Genomic DNA, 22,125 nt, shown 5'->3' with positions numbered 1-22,125 from the left:
GGGGGTCACGCTCTCCTCGGCGTCTTAGCCCGCTGGCACACTATCGTTCTCCGAGAGTTCTTCCTCGAGAGCGTCTCTATCCCGCGCCTTACGGTATTCCTCCACCTCCTCCTCCTCCTTCTCCTCCTTCCTCCGACAATATGAACCACCGCCATTACTCATCTTGTCTCGTTGACGATTATGCGCTCTAACAAATTGTACACGGCGTTATACGCTCTACTTCTCTTCCTCCTCCCCGCTACCCTCTCTTTCTCTCCTTGACCAAGATTACGACTCCGTGCTGAGAATGAGCGCGTTGTTTGTCAGTTATTTGCGCGGTAAGTTTTTCTCCTTGAACGAGCTACAATTCGAACGCACGGATTCTGATTAACCCTGCAGTAGTGACCGACGATCTTGTTGACCCGCGTGAATTTTCTTTTTTAACGAAGAGAATATTATTGAATAAGAAAGAAAAAAATTTCGAAAATGATGATAGAGAAATTAGGCACATACATATTTATGTAATTTATTTATACGCTATAAAATAGGAAGGAGAGAGAGATTTTCTTTTATGAAAGAAATACGAAAGTTAAAAAGCATGAAAAAGAAATTTGTTAAAGTAATTTTTTTTTAAAAGTCATAAGTGTTTATTAAAGATTTATTTTCAAGGTTGAACAGAAAGGCTCGAGATACTCCTTGAGATGCATGATAAGTACAGGTTCAGCTTTTATCGAATCGTTCTAGCAATTTTCATTTTTTTAGGGCATAGGGTTCTCAGAGTCTAAAATTCTCAGAGAGAGTTAACTCACAAGTCACTTCCGTCATATTGAACGCGACTCGATTGCCTATTATTATTATAACAGCGCGCTGGTTGTTGGTCAGCGGATAACCGAAGACATTTCGCGACCGCCTCAGGCCCGCCGCGAAGAGATGTCGACTTCGGGTCCCTAATCACAACGCGGACGTCATCTCAGCGAAGCCAAAGAGAATCTCCAAGATACTCGCGCCACCGATGCCTGCCATCCCGGCGATTTTGTTGTTGGACTCTCGAGCTATGGCGAACGTGCGCGCGAAATTGGCGTCGGCTTGATAAGCTGAACGCGAAAAGGGACGTGCGGACGAGTGGCATGCACACGTCAACAATCCACACCGTTATAGAAAATCCACACCGCGCCCAGCACCGCCGGCCCACATAACTTCACCCGGACAGACAGGGATTGTCTTATTACCGCAAACAACCGTGTGGCCACGGGCGGGCGTGCACGGGTTCGCGCAAATTGTCTCCGCAAGAGAGGCGCAGCCGTATGCGGGTCACCGCCGTTATATACAGAGAGCTGTGTACCAGGCTGGCATTCAGTGAACTACGGCATTCCCGACCGACTCCGCGGATTCCTTAACGAATTTCGAGTTGACATTTGATAGCGAAGTTTAATTGTAATACTACCTGCGGCTTTGTAAATCCAGAATTGCAACTGTTTACTCTCATAGTTGTGCGGTTACGACATAATCTCGTGACCGTTGATTGGGTTACACGCTGGTGGAATATACTTTCCCATTTATTATTCTTAGCGATAGAAACTAATACGTACTTATATAGTAGTTTCTTAAACTTTGGTAAATTTGCCTTCTGAAGAAATTTCAAAAGTTTACATTTCTTTTTGTTTTAGAATTATTTCTCCTTTCAACTCTGCATACTCTTTATACTGGCTTAAAACAATCTAAAGAATCGTTAAGTTTAGTTAACGCAAGTTAAGTTTCTGTGTATATTTCACGCATACATAATTATCCAACTAAACTTAATCATAAATTACGTTGAGACGCGATGTCTATACTTGTAATTAATCGCAATTACTATTATTATTCTATATCACATAGATGTATATATTTTTGTATCCTCCTTATAAATACTTAGTAAAACTTTATATCCATCTAGTACGTAGTAAAAGTCAAAGTGTCGAGATAAAATCGCAGCAGAATACAATAATGTCACGCGGTCCATTAGAATCGAATGCTCCCGGGCACTTTTTGTCCTAGATATTTCTGAGGTTAACGATACCTCGCGGATCGCACGAGCAAATGGTTAAACGATCGTCCGATCGCGGTGAAGAAAATTCGGCTTTAAATCTCGCCTACGTCGTAAACTTTAATCTCGGTACGAAATGTACAGCGGCACGCTAACGGTAATCGAGCAATTACTAGCGAGCTGTTCGGTTCCTCGCGCTCCAGCGACTCTTGTATATCACATGGCTCTCCTCTCGTCCTTTTTCCTTTTCGGCTTTTTTTTCACGTACGTCACCTTTGCCACGACGTATAAACTCGAGAAACTACGATGCACTTCTTCTAAACCCGTCAAACTCGTACACTTTACGCATTTCTCACCGATTATTCCTTACTGCAGTCCAAGTAATAAGCTAATCGCATAGCCTCAGTCGATATTCGAGTCTCGAAAGTCTTAAAACATATTAATACTTGCGACAGAGTAAAATCGGTCTCGACGTTAATGATTCTCTGGGGGCGGGGATTTAGATACGAATTTGGAACCGAATGTAGAACGTAGACGTAAGATAGATTTAGAACATCTGTACTTGTAGAAGGCTTTTCTCTATTCGCAGATAGAATTTGCTTTATTTGTGGCAATGTGTGCACCAATATTAATTTTCTCCTACTCTCGTAACCGGTGAGGACAGAAATTTTCGTAGAGCTCTGGCCGTGCGCGCTCTAAATCAGCGTTAAGAAAGCTGTATAAAGCCGCGCCGTAACGTGTACCGTAATCGGTTGCTCTTTGTAAGCGCCTAATTAATGGTGATGCATCCTAATTCCGGGGCTTTGCTCTTAGCACGTAGGTACCTACCAACTCGGGCAGTTATGCCCGGCACAATTGGCGACCCTCGCCTTGCTGTGCCACGCCGACGGCTGCGAAAGTTACGCGAAAGATTAATGCCTTCGCAACGCACGCTAATTGTATTAGCCCGCGAGCATTCGCGTTATGAGCGCCGTGCGCTCGTAAAGAAAATTATTTTTATTGTCGTATTTATGTGTTCCTTTGCATATTCTATTTACGTTTTATTACATTTTATTACGCCTCGCAGTATTGATCGTAAGTAGTATCTTGCTTATCCCGCTTAGTAAACTTCCAGTAATGAAAATAGTGATCACTTCATTTCGCATAGCTTTAAACCACCCCTACACCGTGACAAGTTTAAACTCTCCTCTGGTTTTCAATTATTCCGAGATTACTGCTATAAATCGTCGTGTGACAGCAGAATCGCGAATTCTACGTCCCCGAGTTTTACAACATCGTTGAATCCGTGCGGTGATGTCACTGGCGATGCCTTTTATATTTGTTTCAACGAGTTATTAAAAAAAAAAAAAAAAAAAAAAAAAATGGGCGAGCGAAAAGACGAAACTGTCGGGAATTCTTCAGTGACTCGCTCCTGCGATATGAATGAGCGAGTGGCTCGTAAAAGGTTATTTCTCGATGCCGGCTATCACCACCGGATATCAGATGAAGATCCACCGTGGGCATTAAAATTTCCAAGTGACGTTTACGTGATGGATCGCAATACTCGAACGAGCGAATGAACGTATGAACGAGTCCGCTTCCGTTGTGCTGTGCTTGACATTACGAACGCGTTCTATCTCTCACAGAACCCGACGCTGCCATTGTTACGATTCCGAGCGATAAGCGAGCGGCCTGTGAGAAAAATCGTTTTTCCGAAAAGCCTGAAAAATACGATAAAAATACTCCCCGTATCTCAACGGGAATCAAAGAAATTGGCGTAAAAAGAACCCCTAATATGATTTATTAACGTATTTATTATTATATATGTAGCTCGAACAAAAATTTCAGCTATTCAATAAACATTCCCGATATACCTCGGCACGCAAATAAATCGATTTGCATTTAACGTTTTTTCGATAAATAGCTCGGCGTTTGAATTATCGTTTGCAATTCTCGCAGTTTGTTGCACGCGATAAAATCCTTTGTGTGTACGAGACCGCATTCTTTTTTTTTGGCATGTCATCCGTGTATCGCTTTACCACTCGCGCTTTTAAATCGCGCTCGATTCCATCGACACGCGATAAAGCGCTCTGTTGTAACTTAACCCTCTGGAGGCTGGCGGCCACCGGTGTTTCACCGAAAGTATCTTTTTGAAATTCTAGTTTACGCGCGGTGGCCTCGCTCGAACGAGAATGTCACAGTGGTGGTCTCAAAGCGTAACCACCGAACCTTCAACTGTAGCGATATTAAATTTAAATGGAGTAACAGAGAAATTGAAGAGAAAAACGTAATAATAATAGCGATCCCTATTATTCTGATATAATTTTAAAAATACTCGACTTGAAAATATAAAACTTTAAAATATTTTATTATCCTAAAATCGCTTTTAAATACTACGAGGATAACGCGTTTAATTAAGTATGGATGCATAAAAAAATACATCGGTTTTTCAATTAAAAACATACCTTTGTTCGTTAAGCGTACGTATTATATACCGAACACCCCATATGCAATCTTTTCTCTCCCTTCCTCTCTTTTTATTTCTGTATCTTGTCGAGAACGATAATATCAAGTCGTCAAGTCACGAGATAAAGCCGTTTTCTCCTTTGTCCCCAGTAGCTGCTTCGGGACCTCGTTTCCATATCTCATAAGTTACGAGCGTGCATCCGCTCGCGGATACAGATGAGTTTCAATACGACTGGTGACGCGACATCCCGGGAGAGGATCAGAGAGTGAAGGGGGAAGGCTATTAGTCACGTTTATGGACTCGTTGTCCAGCGAGCGCGATCCCGCAATGAGAATCGATTTGCGCAAAGATGAGGGGAATAAACTACGTCGCGCTTATCGCGAGGCTGCCGGTGAAGGTTGAAAGGATACTTCGTGTTGACCCTGAGATCACTGGACAGCAACGGAAAAGACAGAATAATAAGTAAGATAGGATAGAATGGGATAAAGTTTATATTGCGTGTTCTGGGACAAGCAATCTTCTTAAAATACAAAAGGAAAGTGCCACTTACAAAGTAGATATTAACAAAAAATTATAGACGTAGAAAAAATTGTAAATATACGTTATGAGATATAAAAAGATAGCGTAAATACAGACGTTGGAGTTAGACGGAAAAGAAAAAAGAAAAGAGGAAAAATACATGGAAATTTATTCTTATTATTCGTTATCTTTTTTCTTCTGTTGTTAAACTGATTAGTAAACAGTGTCAGTTTATATTATACAATGAATGTATTTCTCGCGGATATTTTCGTCTATGAAAACTGATCGCATACATTTCATCGGGATCGAAATGCATAATCCTTTATTGAGCGACACTCCGATCAAAGTCTCAAATTCTGAAACTCCGATGAAATGCTGACTCGATTGCAGACGAGTGAAAGTCGCGCTAATTGGAGAACTCACCGAAACGCGTTTGAATCGTCCGTTGCAAATTAAGCTGGCGCACATTCAAACAAACGTGGATTTGTACAAAAAATGGGAGAAAAATTGTGACAGGTATTCCTGATTTTTGTGAGTTAAGCTTTAGCTACTGAAAGCTCCGTTCCGGGAAAGATCCAGATTAAAAATTAAATCTTTTATAAAAGTATTACGAAATTATATATATAATTATAAAATCTATTATTCTTTTCAGTTTTATAAACTTTTCTATCTTTGAATATTTTCAAGAGAAAAACTCAACATCACAATTACAAAGCTGTATTCTTCAAATCAATTTTCGAAAAATGTTTACGTGACGAAAAATTTTAATTGGATGCTATTGACCCGGTCTGTGGTTCACAGAGAAAGAAGTTAATTCGAAAATTTAAATTAAATTTTCGAACGCGTTTAATATCCCGGGGAAATTAATTCTAATTATCAACGTAGGCAAATTGTCACCAATTTTGTTCCTAATTTTCATCCTTCGCTCTTGCTCGTCCCGTTAACGGTGTAAGTAACAGATGCTTGCGATATCTTGCCGGCGGCGAGAGCAAGTTCGAAACACGCGGAATGATGTCAGTCAACGTCGGATCGCCTGTCACGAAATCAACCGCCGCTAGGCTGACGCCGAAAAGTTAGTCGAGCGCGTTAGTCGATAGTCCACAACTACGAGACCTATTAGATCAAAGTACCGTGAGTTCCCCCTCCCCTTTCTCTCTGGCTCTCTCGATTTCTCTCTTAGTCTCTTAGTCTCTCGCTATTCCTCTCTGTAGTTGGTCTGTGCAGTCGTTGGTGAAGTTTACGCCACGTCGGTTATCAATGGCAGTCGCGTCGGAGCTGCCGCATTATGAACTTATCACGGAGACAGTCGCGGACAACTTCGCCATTAAAGTTCCAGCACTAGCAATGTTACTGACTCTCCTCCGCTTTCTCTTCTTCGTCTTCCATGGTAGTGATACGCCCTTCCTAGACACCGCCACGAGAATCCCGGTGAACAATAGGAGGTACAAGCGTGCAGCTGCAGCAACCTAATCTCGGACCGTGATGGAGCTATAAATGTTCTGGGGAACATCAGACGGATTCGCTTTTCAATACTAAAGGGAAAGGAACAGATGTTTCTTAGATACTTAAACTTTTCTTTTCCTGAAGATATTTCTATTTAAAAACTTTCTTATTATCTAATATGCTAATTTATTACTTATTAGATTGACTGACGATGATAGATTAACTGCCGATATAAATTATTAAAATGTGTTCAAGTCTTCATTATATTTAAAGGAAAATCGAAGAATACTTTAACAAGGTTTATTAAAGCATTTTAATGTAAATATCGCTTGCTTTTATTACATCTGTTTTATATCATTAAACATGTCTTTGAACATTCTTTCAATAATCAATAAACCGATGTTCAGTCAACTAAATAATAAATAACTGATTTGTTGAAAAAAGAGGACTTGCGCATAGACAATTTCCATTGTCGACGGAGTGTCTCCCGCTTCATCGGCGATCCTCTGCTGTACTTGCCAGGCCGCCGGGTCGATAAAAAGTTGTTTTAATTGGCTGGGAATCGTGGAAACTCGACGACGCGACGACTTTTCAGCTTTGTCGTTGCTTCCTCGAGCGTAAAGCGCCGATATAAACGCGCGATATTGCCGTATCGGGCGTGCATTTTAATCCTTTATTGCCGCCGAGAAGCTAAGTCGTTGACATGGTTCCGTTATTTATTATCGCGTCGAGCGCGCAATTTATACTACATGACACCCTTCGTAATTTTTTACTCCGATCATTAATTTATTTTGTCTTCTTTTTTTCTTCCAGGTACGTAATTCCGCCATCGGCCGCTTTTGCATGCAAGATGCAGTTTGCGTTATCAAGGGTATGTTTTAACTAAAATACGAACATGCTTTTAACTTTAACTGATACATCGCGGGATAATACTGTTGCTAATAATGTTACATATACTTCACTCCCTATACGAATTACTATATTTTCTGATCGTCCGCTGGATAATTGGCTGCTGAATAAATGGTAAATTATCAGGCTAAACTGCCTGCCTTATTATCCCGGCAAGAATCGCGCGTTCACTTCTTTTTTGCGATCCGCAGGGACCTCTCCAGAAGAAGGTAGAGTCTAATTAAAAACTTAGTGCCGCGGAACGAACCTCCGCATGTTTCTGGACACTCTTTCCTTTTCCTTCTTCGTTTCCAGGAAGCCTGACTTAATTAACTTCGCGAAGAATGAACTGTGCGTTATCCCCGTAGTACTCTTATATAATACATCTTTCAGCGCGTTTTAACTTTATCAGGTATTCGCTCGCGGAAAGTCGCGCTTTCGCGCGATTTATGTATTCCCCGCCGCGCTTTTCGACTTCCGAGAACGGCGGCGATGTTTCTAATTGGCGCAATTACGATTGCTTGTATTACTTGATATCACGCGCCGCGTTGCATACCGAAGAACAGGAAATTCGCGATTCACGCCTGCGGTTATTCCTGTCGCGGTGGTTATTCCTAAAAGCGGAATTTTCTCCAGTAAATGAACCGCGTGCGCGCGAAATAATTCGCGCGGCGCGAGACGGGAAATTTGCGGCGTGCGATTTCATTTCGCGAGAGGAATTTGTAATCTTAAAATTTTTGTGCAAATATGTCTTGACGCCACAGACATTTTCTTGTATTTCGCTCTGAGGGAGAAATATGCAGATTTCCATATTACATCAAAGACCGATATTAATATTAAAATATCTCGTATAAAAGATTCGACGACCTGAATACTTTTGAACGACATTTCTCGAAAATAAAAATTTTTCAGAAAAGTTCTTAGATTACATTAGCATAGCACGTTATATTACATTACAAAAAAAAAATGAAGTTTGAAAATAAAGATAAATTAGCTTGTCGTAGGCTGCATATACATATATATTACGCAGGAAATTGGTTATGTAGAAGATAATGTAATTTTGAAAAATTTTTAGAGAATATATTCTATCAATGTTCAGTGATATTCAGATTATAAAGTGCTTGATTATACTCTTAAATATCGACATATTTAAACACTTCTTCGAAGATAAATATATAGATTTCTCTTAACTTTCCCTTTGATCTTTCCGTCTGCCTTTTCTAAGGCAGAAAACTTGGTTACAATGAGGATTACGTTCCGCCGACGTGGTCGACATATTTTACATGTCGAACTTTATATACCTTGTTCGCAGTTTCTCTTCTACTTTTTTCTATTCTTCGGACTCCTTTCTAGTTTTATATGAACAGTGAACTCCATCGAAGAGATTCTTAATTTTCTCCACGATTTTGACTCTGCAAGCTAAGAAACGATCTTAAAAAAGGACGAGGGTTCAAAAAATTATACGAACAAATTTATTCGAGAATTTATTCTATTTGAGGGAAAAGGGGAAGGAAAATGTTGGGGAACAAGTCCAGAAATCAATATCTCTCGCAAAACAGTGAGCTTTCCTGTATTAACTGCGAGCAACGGTTTTCTAATAAAGCACAGTATAATCCTGATACCCTGCAGAGTTAGTCGGCATATATATTCGTCGCGTATGGCGAAATCAAAGCATGAAAACCGCCATGCAACATGCGGCATTACCATCTCATATTAATTCTCCAACGAATAGAAAATGGTTTCTCGAGGGGTTGACTCGTCCTCACAAAGCGCGAGAATCTTGCAGATTGCAATGAAAAACGTTATTCACAACTGAGAGTTGAATATTGTGATAACTCGTGATTTCTTGATTATATAAAAAAATTAAAAAAGTATCAATGTAAACGTGCTAATATAAATTAAAAATATAAACCTGACGTAAATATTTTTTTTCTTGATAAAAATTATTTTCTCCTGGAAAAGAACATTCTTTCATGCACGAAATGTAACTTTGGAAAATAAAACTGTAATTGTGATAAAAAAAACTACATGAATATGAAAATTAATAATTTTCCGAAGAATAATTCAAAGAAAGAATAATGAGAAAGAGTAATTTCAAGTTTTCGTATGAAATCTCTTTCAGCATTAATTTCAAACTGGACGTTCTTTAAATTTTCAAATTAAAGTTTCATTGAGTTTCACATAAAAAGATTTACTTGGATAGATCTGGACTATCGGTTATCGGTTGTAGAAAGTTGTTATCGGAAAGCAGATGTGTCTTGCGTGCACGCCAAACTCGAGATAACCTTATCTCGAATAAAGCACGAGCACATACATAATAGTGCGTGTTACGTCGATTCTTTTCGTCGGTATAGTACAATGCGCAATTCTGAACAAACTTTTCTAATCTCGATTAAACACGCGAGCTATGGTTTCGTGTCGTGCGTATCGGTTTTGCTTCTTAACTGTTATGGGTTAGTATTATAAAAATACAGTAAAGAAAAACGATAAAATTAAAACTTTCTGTAAAAATATAATAATAAAAATATAATTCGCTTCTAAAATATGTATAAGATAAAAATTCTTTCAATTGAAATTATTAATTATTTCACTATCCTAGCATTAAATGGCTTCTAACTGATGACGTAATTAACTGATGAAATTAATCACCCCAGAAACGGATAATTTGCCAAATAATTGGATTCTGTGTGGATCGAATAAAACCTTTAATTAAATAAATAATTTGTTAAAATGAAATTATTGTACTACATAAGTTTTCTCTATTTTTTCAAATTGATTTGTTTTTCAATTGATTTATTTTTAAATAATTCTTCCAATGCTGCTTTTGTTGGAAAAGCCATCATCACTGGTTAGACACCACCGTTCAGATTGTTAGTAATAGCATCTCGAGAAAAATGCATTCTCGCGAAAATGCGAATTAGCCTGCGGTTCTTTATCTTGCGAAGCTCATCTTCGCGTTGATGGCAGTGACAGGTATAGCGACAATGCAAAAGCGGGCAGGCCATTTTCCCGTTCTTTATACAACGCAACGATCACTGGGGCAATATTCACAACGCTCGACGATGACACGATAGATGGTTGAGTGCGGTGAAAACACTCAACGCCGTATTCTATCCTCTTTCCATCCTGCTGCAACACCCTCGAAAAGATTACACCAACGCGAGATGGCTCGGAAATGATTGTATTAAAATGCACGTTACATTATGAAAATAGGTTTCCGATTTCAAATGCAAAACATGTACTGTCGGACACACTCCTAGAGTTCGAATTCAATGGAGAGATAATACTATCTTCATATTAATTATTACTATTATAATTTAATAGCATTAATATTACTGCTAACTGATATTAATTAATTGTAATATTAACAAAACACTGCTTATGATATCTTTTCATGCTAATTAAAATAAATTATAATCGACTTTTTTGAAGTTATTTGAGATAATTCTTATTCCTTTTATCATTTGATATTATATTATAGTAAAATAATAAAAATTTTATCAAATTAAAATTTTGCCAAAATTATGTTTATTTTGAATTAATTGAGTAATGACACGATTTATGTTCTTTTTTAATTCGGCGAAAGGTTAATTTCTTAATATTAAATTAATTTTCTTCGTATATATTTTAATCTAAAATTAATGTTTATGTTACTCGAAAGTTATGTTCATATTACATGAAAGTAATCAATATTGATGTAAAAAAATAATTTCGAATTATAATTAATAAAACTGCCATTAGAAAGTAACGCGGTGCAAGTGGAACACTTTACATGATAAATTGCTGTAAGATCGCTTAAAGCCGCGCGTCAGCATAGCGACAGCGATTTCAACCGCGACAACGTGGCGTTCGCGGGTTCGCGAGCATCCCGAGTGTGCCGTTAAAAGAACAGAGAGGAGAGTCGAGAAAGACGGTGACTCCAATAGAATAACTTAGTAGCCTCGTTTATATCCTTCCGCTGGTACTCGCCGCTCCCGCTTCGTTTGTTCTCGAACGCGACGGGCGATTAATTAACGAGCGCTCGACAAACGATCGAAGTGCCGTGTCGACTACGACAACGACAACGACAACGACGACGACGACGACGACGACGACGACGACGAAAGAGAAGGCGTCACGAGGGTGTCGTTCAGGCTGTATACTCGGGCGTTCGTCCCGCTCCTAATTAAACCGGAGTTGAATCATTACTACCGGGAAGTAGTAGTCTCCTAGGCCAGAGGAAAAGAACGAAGGACTTGTCCTCTTTGCGCGGATAGGATAATGTTTCTAAGCGCAACTCGCGCAAGATCATTTAAATTCCAAACATTTTATAGTCCTTATTCTATAATTTTAAATCATATCTTTTAAAAATATTCACTTTATACATAAAAGATTTAATTTCTTCATTCAACACCTGTTAAATTCTGAACGGTAGATAATTAATTCACTTAATAATCTTATGGCATCTTCTAATATTTGTATATTATATCAATCTGTACAATAATTCCCGCAAATCATCGTTAGCATTTGTCAGCTAATAGTATCTCGTATATTAGCATCATCCCATCTTTGCGAATCTATCCCTCGTTCATTCGATACGCCGTGGCAGGTTGGCGAATTATCGGCTCGCGTTCCTCCCGCTAAAGTGCTAATTATCGCAATGCAATTGCCGACGATCTATTCATAATCCACGAGCGCCTAATCTAAGCTCAATTACGCGCCAAGCGGATTATATGCACTCACTTGAAACCGAATTAGACGTAATCTCCTCTCCCTTTCAGCACGATCTTTGACGTTGATCTGCGAATCGTACTTGATGTACCTTACGCTTCTCAAATGCGGCTTAATTAGACGCGCGCAAAAGGCTGCCACGAATCCTGAATTTCGATGCGGCTGGGTTACAGTTTCCGATATTGCGTGTAAAATAAGGGCACAATTTAATTTGCTGTCATGATTCACATTTAATACGTAATTAAGCGAACAATCGAAATCAAGAGTAACGTATTACAAATAAAATAGATAAGAAAATAGATGAGACTTTGTTCGAAATATCGAAATATTTTTTACCTAAACATTAATAAATTTCTAGGATCAGTAAGTATCTTATTTCTTTCAGTAAATATGTTTTTATAAAAATATATTTGAAAATCGTGTCTTTGATTCGAACAACATTATTAGCGCTTAAGACATCAGTTAATAAAAATTTCTCATAATGTAATGAAGAAAATCGTAATTCTTTAAGTATAATCTTCTCTAAGATTTAGAGTTTGACCGGTTGGCGACCCGAATCGTCGTTCTAATTAATCTGTGCTCCATTTATAAAGCTGTAACACCGAACGGAGACTAAGTTCGAAAGTGGCCGCCATTGCGAAGTTACGGGGGCGAGACGGCGCGAGCGGTGGTTGGTATATTAAAGGGTGCCCGATCGTTCGTCACGGGGGGGGACGATCGTTTATAAACCGAACAGGTTCATGATTCTCCTTGCAGTTCTCATATTTCGTCGTGAAATTGAATCTTCCAGTGGATCTAAGACATTTTTTTTTTAATTATTATATTGATAATTTAAAAAAAAACATAAGCTTAAAGGTGATGAATGAGAAATAAAATAATAAAATATTAGGTCAAGGAAAAAGTTCCTCTGTATTTAAAAAAAATTTTTTGCAAAAGTTTTTCATTTGTATGAAATTTTCGTTACAATTATTAGGTCATTTAAAAAGTATCCGCGGTTTTTTGTTCAATTTTTGAATGAAAAAAACCGCGGATACTTTTTAAATGACCCAATATATCATTCGCTAGAACAAAGTTTCAACTTTAAGAATCTGTTTTTCAAATTGCAATATGATGATTTTTATCGGAGTTATGATCAAAGTCAAAATGCTCCTTTACTCGTGAATAACTCAGGAACAAAAAATCAGGAATATTTTTTAAAAAATGATTTTGTAGGGAAAGCTTCAAGCATGTTTGTAAATTTTTTTTTGACACGTGAGAAACCCCCAAAGTGAATAGAAAATTTTTCATCCTTTTCAGGTCGTAGTTTTTTAAATGAAAAAATTACCAAACTCACAGAAACTCAAAAATATAGTAACCTTTCGAAACTAAAGATTTCAAACTTTAAAACCCTTTTTCTTTTTAATTTAAATTTCGTTCATTTTTGACGAAGATATTGAATATGCAATTTTGAATTAAAAAATACGAAGAAACTTTTTCCCTGATCCAATATAATGAGAATTAATTAAAAAAGTAATATTTAAGTTACAATTAAAGTGTATGTGACGTATGATGATAGTAAGAAATAGAGTAATATTTTTCGGATAGGTAGAAATGTATTTAATCTACTACTCTACCATAATAAAAATTTATAAATAAGCTAATGAATTTTTATTAAATGAAAATTAACTTAATAAAACTTATCATATAATATATTCATCAAGTAGTGCTCTGGAAATTGATTGTCGGAATATATGCTTCAAAAGTTGTTGGTTATACGAAACGTTCTATATGTACCGTTAAAAGAAAATGTAAATTTTCAAATCTTTGGGAATTGTTCAGAATCTCTGAGGAAATCGAAGAGATTATGTGTTCCTACGTCGAATAACGTTTCTACCGAATCTTTCTCTTATTGTCTTTTCTCGAAGTGCTGTGATATTTCGATTCTTCGAAATTCAACGCTAGGAGATCATCAAAGAGAGACCAAGATGTCGAAAAGAAGAGACTCCCGGAAATATATGCGAAGCCGCCGCGAGGAACAACGGTCGTAAAATTCGATGAGGAAGAGGATTGGTATCGTAGGTGGTCATAACGATGGCGATAGTGCATTGATTACAGGACGGTCTGCGAGTTAACAGCATAGGATCTCGATAGGAGGAGAAGTATAGAGAGAAGAAGGCGGTTAAGGCTCCTTGTTGTGTGATCAGTCAAGCATACCGAATGGAAAAAAAAGAGAAAACACTGTTACCGCGAATGATATTCCAGTGAAACGAGAAATATCGCGGGACGAAAGTGGGAGTAGAATACGAGATACTGAATGATGCGCGAAAATATTGTGTAATGTCTAAATAAAATAGATTCCATACCGAATTCTAGAATGGAAGTTCCAAAAATGTCGAAATATAATTTTTTAATCAGTTATAAACAATAAAATATAAAAATATTTTCTCGAATTGGATTTTCAGGATGTAGATGAATAATATCATCATTTCTCTTTATTCAACTTCGAGCAGAAATAAATTTTTAATGGAAATCTTAATTAAGGAACTAAAATTTCACTGCTGAATATAAAAGAGGAATGATAACTCATTTTTTTAAATAACATTTAATTGCTAGTTTCAAAGTAATATAGATGATGTTTATATAAATGCACTTAGTAAATAATAAAAGTCAAATTTAATAATTTTCTGAAGTTAAATTGTTAAATTCCATTCTTTGTTAAATTAATATTTAGCAGCCATAGAAATGATTAAAAATATTCAAATTGTATATAATTTGATATTAACAATGTGTGCAATACATTGTTGTGATACATATTAGCATTCTTCGAACGTTTAAATATACATTTCTTTTGTGAAGACAAAAATCAAATTGAGTTAAACTACAATAAAGCTCCATGGACTAATTAATTTATTCGTTAGGATGCAAAATAGACTACGAATGGTTGAATTTTTCTGAAATCGGAAATAGAGGTAGAGACCGGCATTAAGCGAATTCTAAGAGGAACGAAACCGGAAGGGAGTGGGAGCGAGGAAACGTTTGCAATGCTAATTATATGGCTTTTCTTATAACGCTCGGGTACCGCTTTCATGGCCTAGTTAAACTGACGATCTCGCATTGTGTTCTTCATCCCCGCGCGATCTGCGAGCGTATCTTCGCGACCGATATCATGCAACTCACTCAACTCTCTCTTTCTCTCTCTCTCTCTCTCTCTCTCTCTCTCGCTCTCTCGCTCTCGCTTTTTCTCTTTCTCTTTCTCTCTGGCATATTATGCACTCCCGCGGTAGATTGAAGTTCGAGAGTACAGTAGAAGATTCATATTTGCGTATGTTGTATACTTGTGGTTCATTATTTACATTTCGTTTTTCATATCACGGTCCCTATAGAGGGACGGCACATAATTTTTCAAGGATACGGATTTAAAGCGAGTCAAAAATAAGCTTTTCAATTGTTGATTGCCACTTGCGAGTTAAATTGCGCTTTATTGTATTAACGCAACGTGTACTATAGATTTATATCCTCGTTATTATTATATTCATTACTATATTGTTTATGATGCTTAAAATTTGTATTTGTATTTGATGTAAATTGTTGCAAGCATTAGCTAAGTATCTTCCTCTTTCTCTCTTCTTTTTTTCTCTTTTGGTTGTACGATATTTATCATATTCGAAGATTACGATTCATAGGTTTTACCATCTAAAGATAAGCTGCAACGACACGAAGACAATAAGAGGACTAAACTCTATTAGGAGTAACGTGAATAGAATGGAATCAAGTCGTCTTTACGGGCGCACTCTGGCGTATCGATCGCCGATTCTGGTAACCGTCTACGAGATCAGAGCCGAGATTACTTTCATCGTTTTATGCCCGTTACGTGCCACGTCGACGGCTAGCTGGCGGCTGGCCGCGTTCTCTTTACACGGGGAAAACTTTCCTTCCGTGAAGAGAGGACCTTTCGTCCTTCTTCCTGTAACTAGCCAATCAGCGCTCACGTATTATTGGCGTCAATAAAAGACGGAGATGGCAGCCCCGACGGGAGTGACTCATCTTTTAAGCTCAGAATGGAGAGAACTGCGCTGAGCCACGCGTTTCCCTTATGTGCTTCAATATGACCGTCACTAATTACAGCGCCGTTAACTGACTCGAGCAATAGATGAACTCTGGACTATTAAAGGTATCGATAAAATTTGGTTTACTTCCATTTAATTAACTGTTGTTGTTGAGGACAGTATAGTTAATTTTTTCGATAACTCGTAAAAATAACTCGTGTTCAATTGCGGTTAATCTTGAATATTAATTTTAATGGAAATAACATTAAGCGCACTTATATGTCGGTTTTTTTTTTGTAAATAAGATGTATGATAATAACTTATACATTACTCACGCATGTACTTCCAACTGAACGAACGCGTAATCGCATTCGTTTAGTTATGCGGTGCGATATGCTACGTCTATTACGGAGCATAACGTATGCGGTTGTGATGGTGCATACTAATTATTTAGATAAGCGCGAATCCGAGCGCTCATTAGAAACATCGGAATCGGCGGCTGTATGGCTTGTCGGTGCTTTTTTTGCAGTTTTTTTTTCGCGAAGATGCGATTTGCATACGTTACTCGCATCCTCCTGTGGCGCACTTTTTGCTTCTCTCTTTCCGAATAATTCGAAACACATTACGCAATCGAGCGTACCTTTTCCAAGGGCGAACATTATAGCGCGATATAATGTGTGTAGTGAATAGATAAATTTGTTGGAGAAAATTTACAACTTTTTGATTAAATAAAGATGCATCGTATGATTAAGTTTAACTCTGTTTAAAATCTGTATGCTCAAATTGAGAAAGTTTTAATGAAAATAAGAATGTATAAATAAAATCGTTACGTTAACAACCTCTACAACCTTAAATTGCATGCGATTTTTAAAGATTTTTAAATATTTTTTTATTATAATACTATTGCCTCATTTTTTATATAAAAAGAAATTAAAAATCACAAGTAAAATCATTTATAGAAAAAGGTACAAATGTAATATATAATAAAGGTACAAATGTAATATATAACATAAAATAGCTCTTTTATATAATAGAGATATTAATCTAATTATTAACGTCAAAATGCGCTTGATAAAATGAATTATATATCACACTTTGATCCATAATTTGTAAATGAATAGCTGAATTTAAATTTTAAAGAGCCTTTGATACTTTATCTATTTATTATTAATAAAGCGGCCAATAGTAATTATGGTGTAACGCGCGCGATTGCACTTTTGAACCGCGATTTCCGTCGGTATAAGTTGCATTTAGCGGGATTCGTGGTTTGCGCGATGTTATTCATTCCACGCGCGAATTTTTCCCGTTTTACGAGCTAAAGCCGCAAAGAATTCCGGGAAATTATTATCCGGATGTACATGGTAGACAAGTCGGTCGGCGTAAAATAATAAGGTAATAAGAAAATGAATGTCGTTCGATGGACAAAAAAGGAAAGATAGAAAGAAAGTAGAGAACCATTCATACGTCCTGGCGATCCGTTTATTTTATGTCTTAAACGCGCCGATAAATTGAAGTACGCCTATTAAATCTCCCGTTAGAGAATACCTTGTTTATCCGAAATTCACCTCGCTTCAGTATAATTTGCAGGAACGTTTTTGTATTCTTTGTAACAAATAACACATGAAAAATCATGTTAATAATTATTTTCAAATTTTAAATAATTACAATAGCGAGATGAAATAATTGAAAAATATTTGTTACATGCTATCATGTAGAAATCCTCTTGATTTATATACGATTGAAAATGAAACTATAGAAGCTTTGGAAAAAAGCATGAAAAATTGAGATAAAAGAATTTTAGATTTTTAACACAAAAATAATCACTGAAACGTTATTTCATTCAGAAACGAAGGCTTCAACCGTTTTTAGAGGCATTTTATTTTAACGTTCGATATTACAAATTTCGTGAAAGCTCATCTAAAAATAAATGAATAGCTGTGTAAATGTGTTTCAATAAAAAAAAGGATTCCGTCTTTGTTCTCACGAAAAGCGAGTTGTTCTAAAGGACAAAAAAAATGGAACGTGTACTCAAAAATCTATTAACGGTGATTAATAAAGTAATAATACGACGTGTCGCGTTTCGTCTCGTCTTGTCTTGTCTTGTTTCGCAAAGTTCTCCACGAAATTGTCAGTCAGCCGGGAACGCAAATCGTGTCTCTCGCAGCGTGAAACTGTTTGTGCCGCAAGTTTCCATTTAAGTTCTACGTCGGGGAACTCACCTTCCCTACCACGGAATTCCGCAAAATTGAATTTACACGGAATAATGAAGTAACAGTTCGCGTTTCGCGAGCGATGTGCAAATACATTTGTTCGTCCACCGTTCCTCGTTCGACCATCTCTTTATTCGTTTTAGCCGCACTCCCGACAGCAAACCTGTCTTGCATAAAAATTGTCCGTCGCCATCCCCGTGTTTTCTTCGGATTTGCTTTGTTCCCAAGTTTTTGGAGTTTTCGACTTGTTCAAGTCGCGCCAACGATCCCATTTTTTGTCCACGCAATCGTCACTACTACACTCATCGTACGACGAATCGCGATTCTGTACACGATAAAAATTGTGAACATTTGCAAGATGCGATTCGGTCATTCGATTTAAGAATTTCAGAATTAGTACGATAATAATAGTAGATAAAAGATATCAACAATACTTTACTTTACATGTCTTTTGCAAAAATCCAAATAACGCTAAGCAAAATAAAAATTGATTACAAATTACATTTTATTATTTTTATACTAATGTATAATAATTATTGTTAATATTTTGTAATATTAAATAAAAATAATTGGATCTCAATGATGCACTTTTCGCGATAAATAAATATAATTATTTTTTTGGTGAATTTCGGATTGATTCTTTTTCAGCGAATTTTTCGTGAAAAATTTCTAACTAAAAAATATTTATTATTTATAAAATCATTTTTAAAATATATAATATGTGTGCACGCATTTATTGATCATTTTTAAATAAATTGAGGCGTACTATTTTTAACACTATTTCAACAAAAGCTACAACTTTAAGATATCTATTGTCATGGGGAGTATCAAATTTCCGCCGCGTGAAAATCGACCTCGTCCGAAAAGCCCTGAAAATATTTTCCGACAACGACGGTGGGCCTTATGTAGAATATCGCGATAATGACGACTCACCGTGACCTGGTTTGCACAAAAGGCGTATCCGTGCGATAACTTCGATTGCGACCGGCAGTGACGAGATCCACCTTCTTTTACTTCTTCTCTTCGCCGAGGACGTTCCTTCAAGACCCTGAGAGCTCTCGCGGCCTCGTCATCCATGGAAAGTGTTTTCTTTGTCATACGAGAAACGTCGTTGATGTTAGCACGTTATCTGTGTATCGCCTTTCAACCGATAGACGGATAAGTATCGATTTTTTTATTTCCCTCTACGACAACGTAATGACGCGTAACGAACATGAGACTAATGAATGAAGCATGTAAAGCATATATGACGCATCAATTTCTCTTAAAGCATTAATTTTAGAGAAGGATGTTTTTTGAGTGAAAAATTAATGAAATTTTAAAGATAAATACGAAAGTAATTATCTTTAAAATTTCATTAATTTTTATTTCAGTTTATGAAAATAGTAGATGCAATCTTCCATTTATAATAAAATTATTATAGCTAGCAGATGTTATTTCAAAATGTTATTTCAAATGTTCAGATATTATTAAAATTAATTCACTGTAAAAGCGATGCTGTTAAAAAATTTAATCTGATAAATTATTTCCGTGTTTTTTAATGAAAATGTATCGTCAATACCAGTATTTCGAAATTATAGTCGATATTTTAAGGTTAACTGGTAAATAGTGTACACACATTGGAATTAATCTGTTGATGCGATTAACGTAACGATGTGATGCTGCTCACCTGGCGATATCTCGATTGTACTCTCGAGTCGCATTCAGTCTGAAGATGACACAGTCGTGAATTTGCAAAATTGTTCAATTTCCCTCGACTAGACGTGCATTTGGGCGAGCAGGCAACCAGCTTGCTCTCTGCTCGCGTACAAATCCCATAATCGTGACCGCAACACGGGCATAGCGTGCGCACACTTTTGTCCCGTCTCATCAGTAACGGTATGAAGCAGAAGGGCCAACATCTGCAAGAAGAAGAGTATCAATGCTACGCTCGTCCTAGTTTTCCGTTAATAAAAAATAATGAGATACTTGATTTCGCGAGCAAAATTGTGTAGGATATAGAATTGTGAACTTTATGAAATTAAAGTTGGAAATAAGCGTATATTTCTTTCTCTTTTGTTGGAAAATGTGAAACTTAGCATATTGCAATTTATTCTTATTACGATTTTAATATTGCTTTTAGTATTGTGTACTTTTCTAGATTCTCGTTCTAAAAAAAAAAAAAAAATAGATTAAGATGAAGTGGTAAGCTGTGAATAAATATACGACAAGTGTATACTTTAAAATAATCAGCAGACAATATCACGTGCGTCTTGTTTCTTTCATCATATCTATCAATTAGCAAACAATCACAAGTGAACACCTTGTTTCTTTCATTATATATCTATCAATTAACAGACTTACGTATAATTAAAAGTTCAGAAATAATAGATATAATTATAAAAAATAATAGATAAAAGATTATATTTAAATACATGGGGAAAAATCCATGTAAATGCATCGCAAAGGAGATTATTTCCTGATGAAGCTTATATCATGTTGCACTTCGCTAATCAGATTTAATGAAGTGAATATATTTCATTTTGAAATACGGTATTACATGCTTATCGGCAGTCACTCTTCGTGATTTATGAGAGCGAGTAATTTCACGATTTCCGTCGCGAAATTATGAATTCAATTCGTTGAAAACGGACCCGCGACCAGGATTAAATTTAACGAAAAGGATTTAATGATTACGATTTGCGACGATTCGCGCTTTAACCGTTTTGCACTATGGCCGCGCGTTGGTCTTTTGAAAAACCCGTATATTATAGGGGAGAGACTATTCAGAGAATCCGCAGGTGCGCCTCGCTAATTAGCGTCGTTTTTACCGCCGCTAATAAGTGATTATTGAAAACTTGTTTTACTGATATTGCTTTATCGGTGCGAATTTGCGTGAAATATGCGAACGAAATCCCTCTTTTTTTTTTCCTCTCCATTGCTTCTATTTATTTAATATTAAATTATCGATTTGTCATGACGCTTTTATGGCGTTGAATAAATAAATATGAATATTTTACGCACGCACGCATTGCGATTGATATTAAAGTTATGTAACCAGCCATTAGCATCCTTTTTTTTATCACATACATATTAACAAGGTGCAATTGCAGCGCGTTTTTTCGCCACTTTTATTAAATAGTCAATTATAAGAATTTTTAATTACTAACCCCATTAAGCAAAATGCAACCAGACGATTACTCGTGAATTTTTGTTGTTTTAGTATTATCGGCATCTTTTCCACTCCACACGCAGGACAACGAATTGATTTGTCGTGATATTTCCATGTTTCAACTGTAAAAATGTATAAATATTAGATTAAGAGCTATGAGACATACCAAAAAAATATGCAGTAAAACATAAACAGCAATAGTAAACATGCTGTAGCAAATCCAAAATAAGGATTTGCTATTACTTATTGCTTAAGTTTTACTGTTTAAACTTTTTGTAGCATAGCCTTTACATAACCTTGACTGTATACTGTATACAGTTTGTGTAAAATTTGTGTTAAAAATACATATTACTGTCCCAAACTCTAATTTTTGTGTTGATTTTACACAAGATGAATATGTTAGAAACACAAATATTATATAAAAATTAACAAAAATATAATACTAACAATGTGCAAGCAAACTGTGAAAACATATTTTCCGATAGAACTAACAGTTATAATGTATTAAATTAACATTTATTTCTATATCTCAGAATTTATGTTTCCAAATGTATTATTTTTATGTTTTTTGATCACAAATTGTGTTATTTTGATACTAAAAAATGTTGAATATCAATTTAAATTTAAATGTTTAAATAACATAGTCATTATGTAAAATTAACACTCGAATATTTTAAAAATTTAACTTAATTTTAACGAGGATTTTAGTGGACCAGTTTTAATGCAAATAT

At 36.4% G+C, this 22,125-nt stretch overlaps 3 protein-coding genes across 8 annotated transcripts in view; 2 read left to right on the top strand and 1 right to left on the bottom strand.

The window, feature by feature from the left end:
- LOC147908614 (CCR4-NOT transcription complex subunit 6) overlaps positions 1-17,437 on the top strand; it is a 361,019-nt gene extending 343,582 nt beyond the window's left edge. Inside the window, exon 4 of one of the 2 annotated variants that reach the window (XM_087409734.1) lies at positions 15,671-17,437. In XM_087409734.1, the coding sequence (XP_087265860.1) occupies positions 15,671-15,684 (14 nt within the window). In that variant the 3' untranslated portion in view covers positions 15,685-17,437. Of the gene's footprint in view, positions 1-7,223; positions 14,856-15,670 lie in introns of those variants that run through there. The other variant, XM_087409736.1, reaches the window with a different exon arrangement.
- Positions 1-22,125, top strand: part of twin (CCR4-NOT transcription complex subunit 6-like twin) — a 292,189-nt gene that overhangs the window by 112,249 nt on the left and 157,815 nt on the right. The gene's annotated exons all lie outside the window — the stretch shown is intronic.
- Positions 1-22,125, bottom strand: part of LOC147908613 (uncharacterized) — a 146,553-nt gene that overhangs the window by 72,529 nt on the left and 51,899 nt on the right. For 4 of the 5 annotated variants that reach the window (XM_087409742.1, XM_087409743.1, XM_087409741.1 and 1 more), the window contains 4 exons: positions 21,393-21,516; positions 19,913-20,144; positions 19,177-19,332; positions 17,578-18,568 (listed from right to left, as the gene is read on the bottom strand). In XM_087409742.1, coding sequence (XP_087265868.1) covers positions 18,383-18,568; positions 19,177-19,332; positions 19,913-20,144; positions 21,393-21,516 — 698 coding nt within the window. In that variant the 3' untranslated portion in view covers positions 17,578-18,382. Of the gene's footprint in view, positions 1-17,577; positions 18,569-19,176; positions 19,333-19,912; positions 20,145-21,392; positions 21,517-22,125 lie in introns of those variants that run through there. The other variant, XM_087409745.1, reaches the window with a different exon arrangement.

This window comes from Acromyrmex echinatior, chromosome 9 (assembly GCF_024713525.1).
Source record: "Acromyrmex echinatior isolate Ae372 chromosome 9, ASM2471352v2, whole genome shotgun sequence".
NCBI lineage: Eukaryota > Metazoa > Arthropoda > Insecta > Hymenoptera > Formicidae > Acromyrmex > Acromyrmex echinatior.
This window is presented reverse-complemented; position numbering and strand designations above follow the sequence as displayed.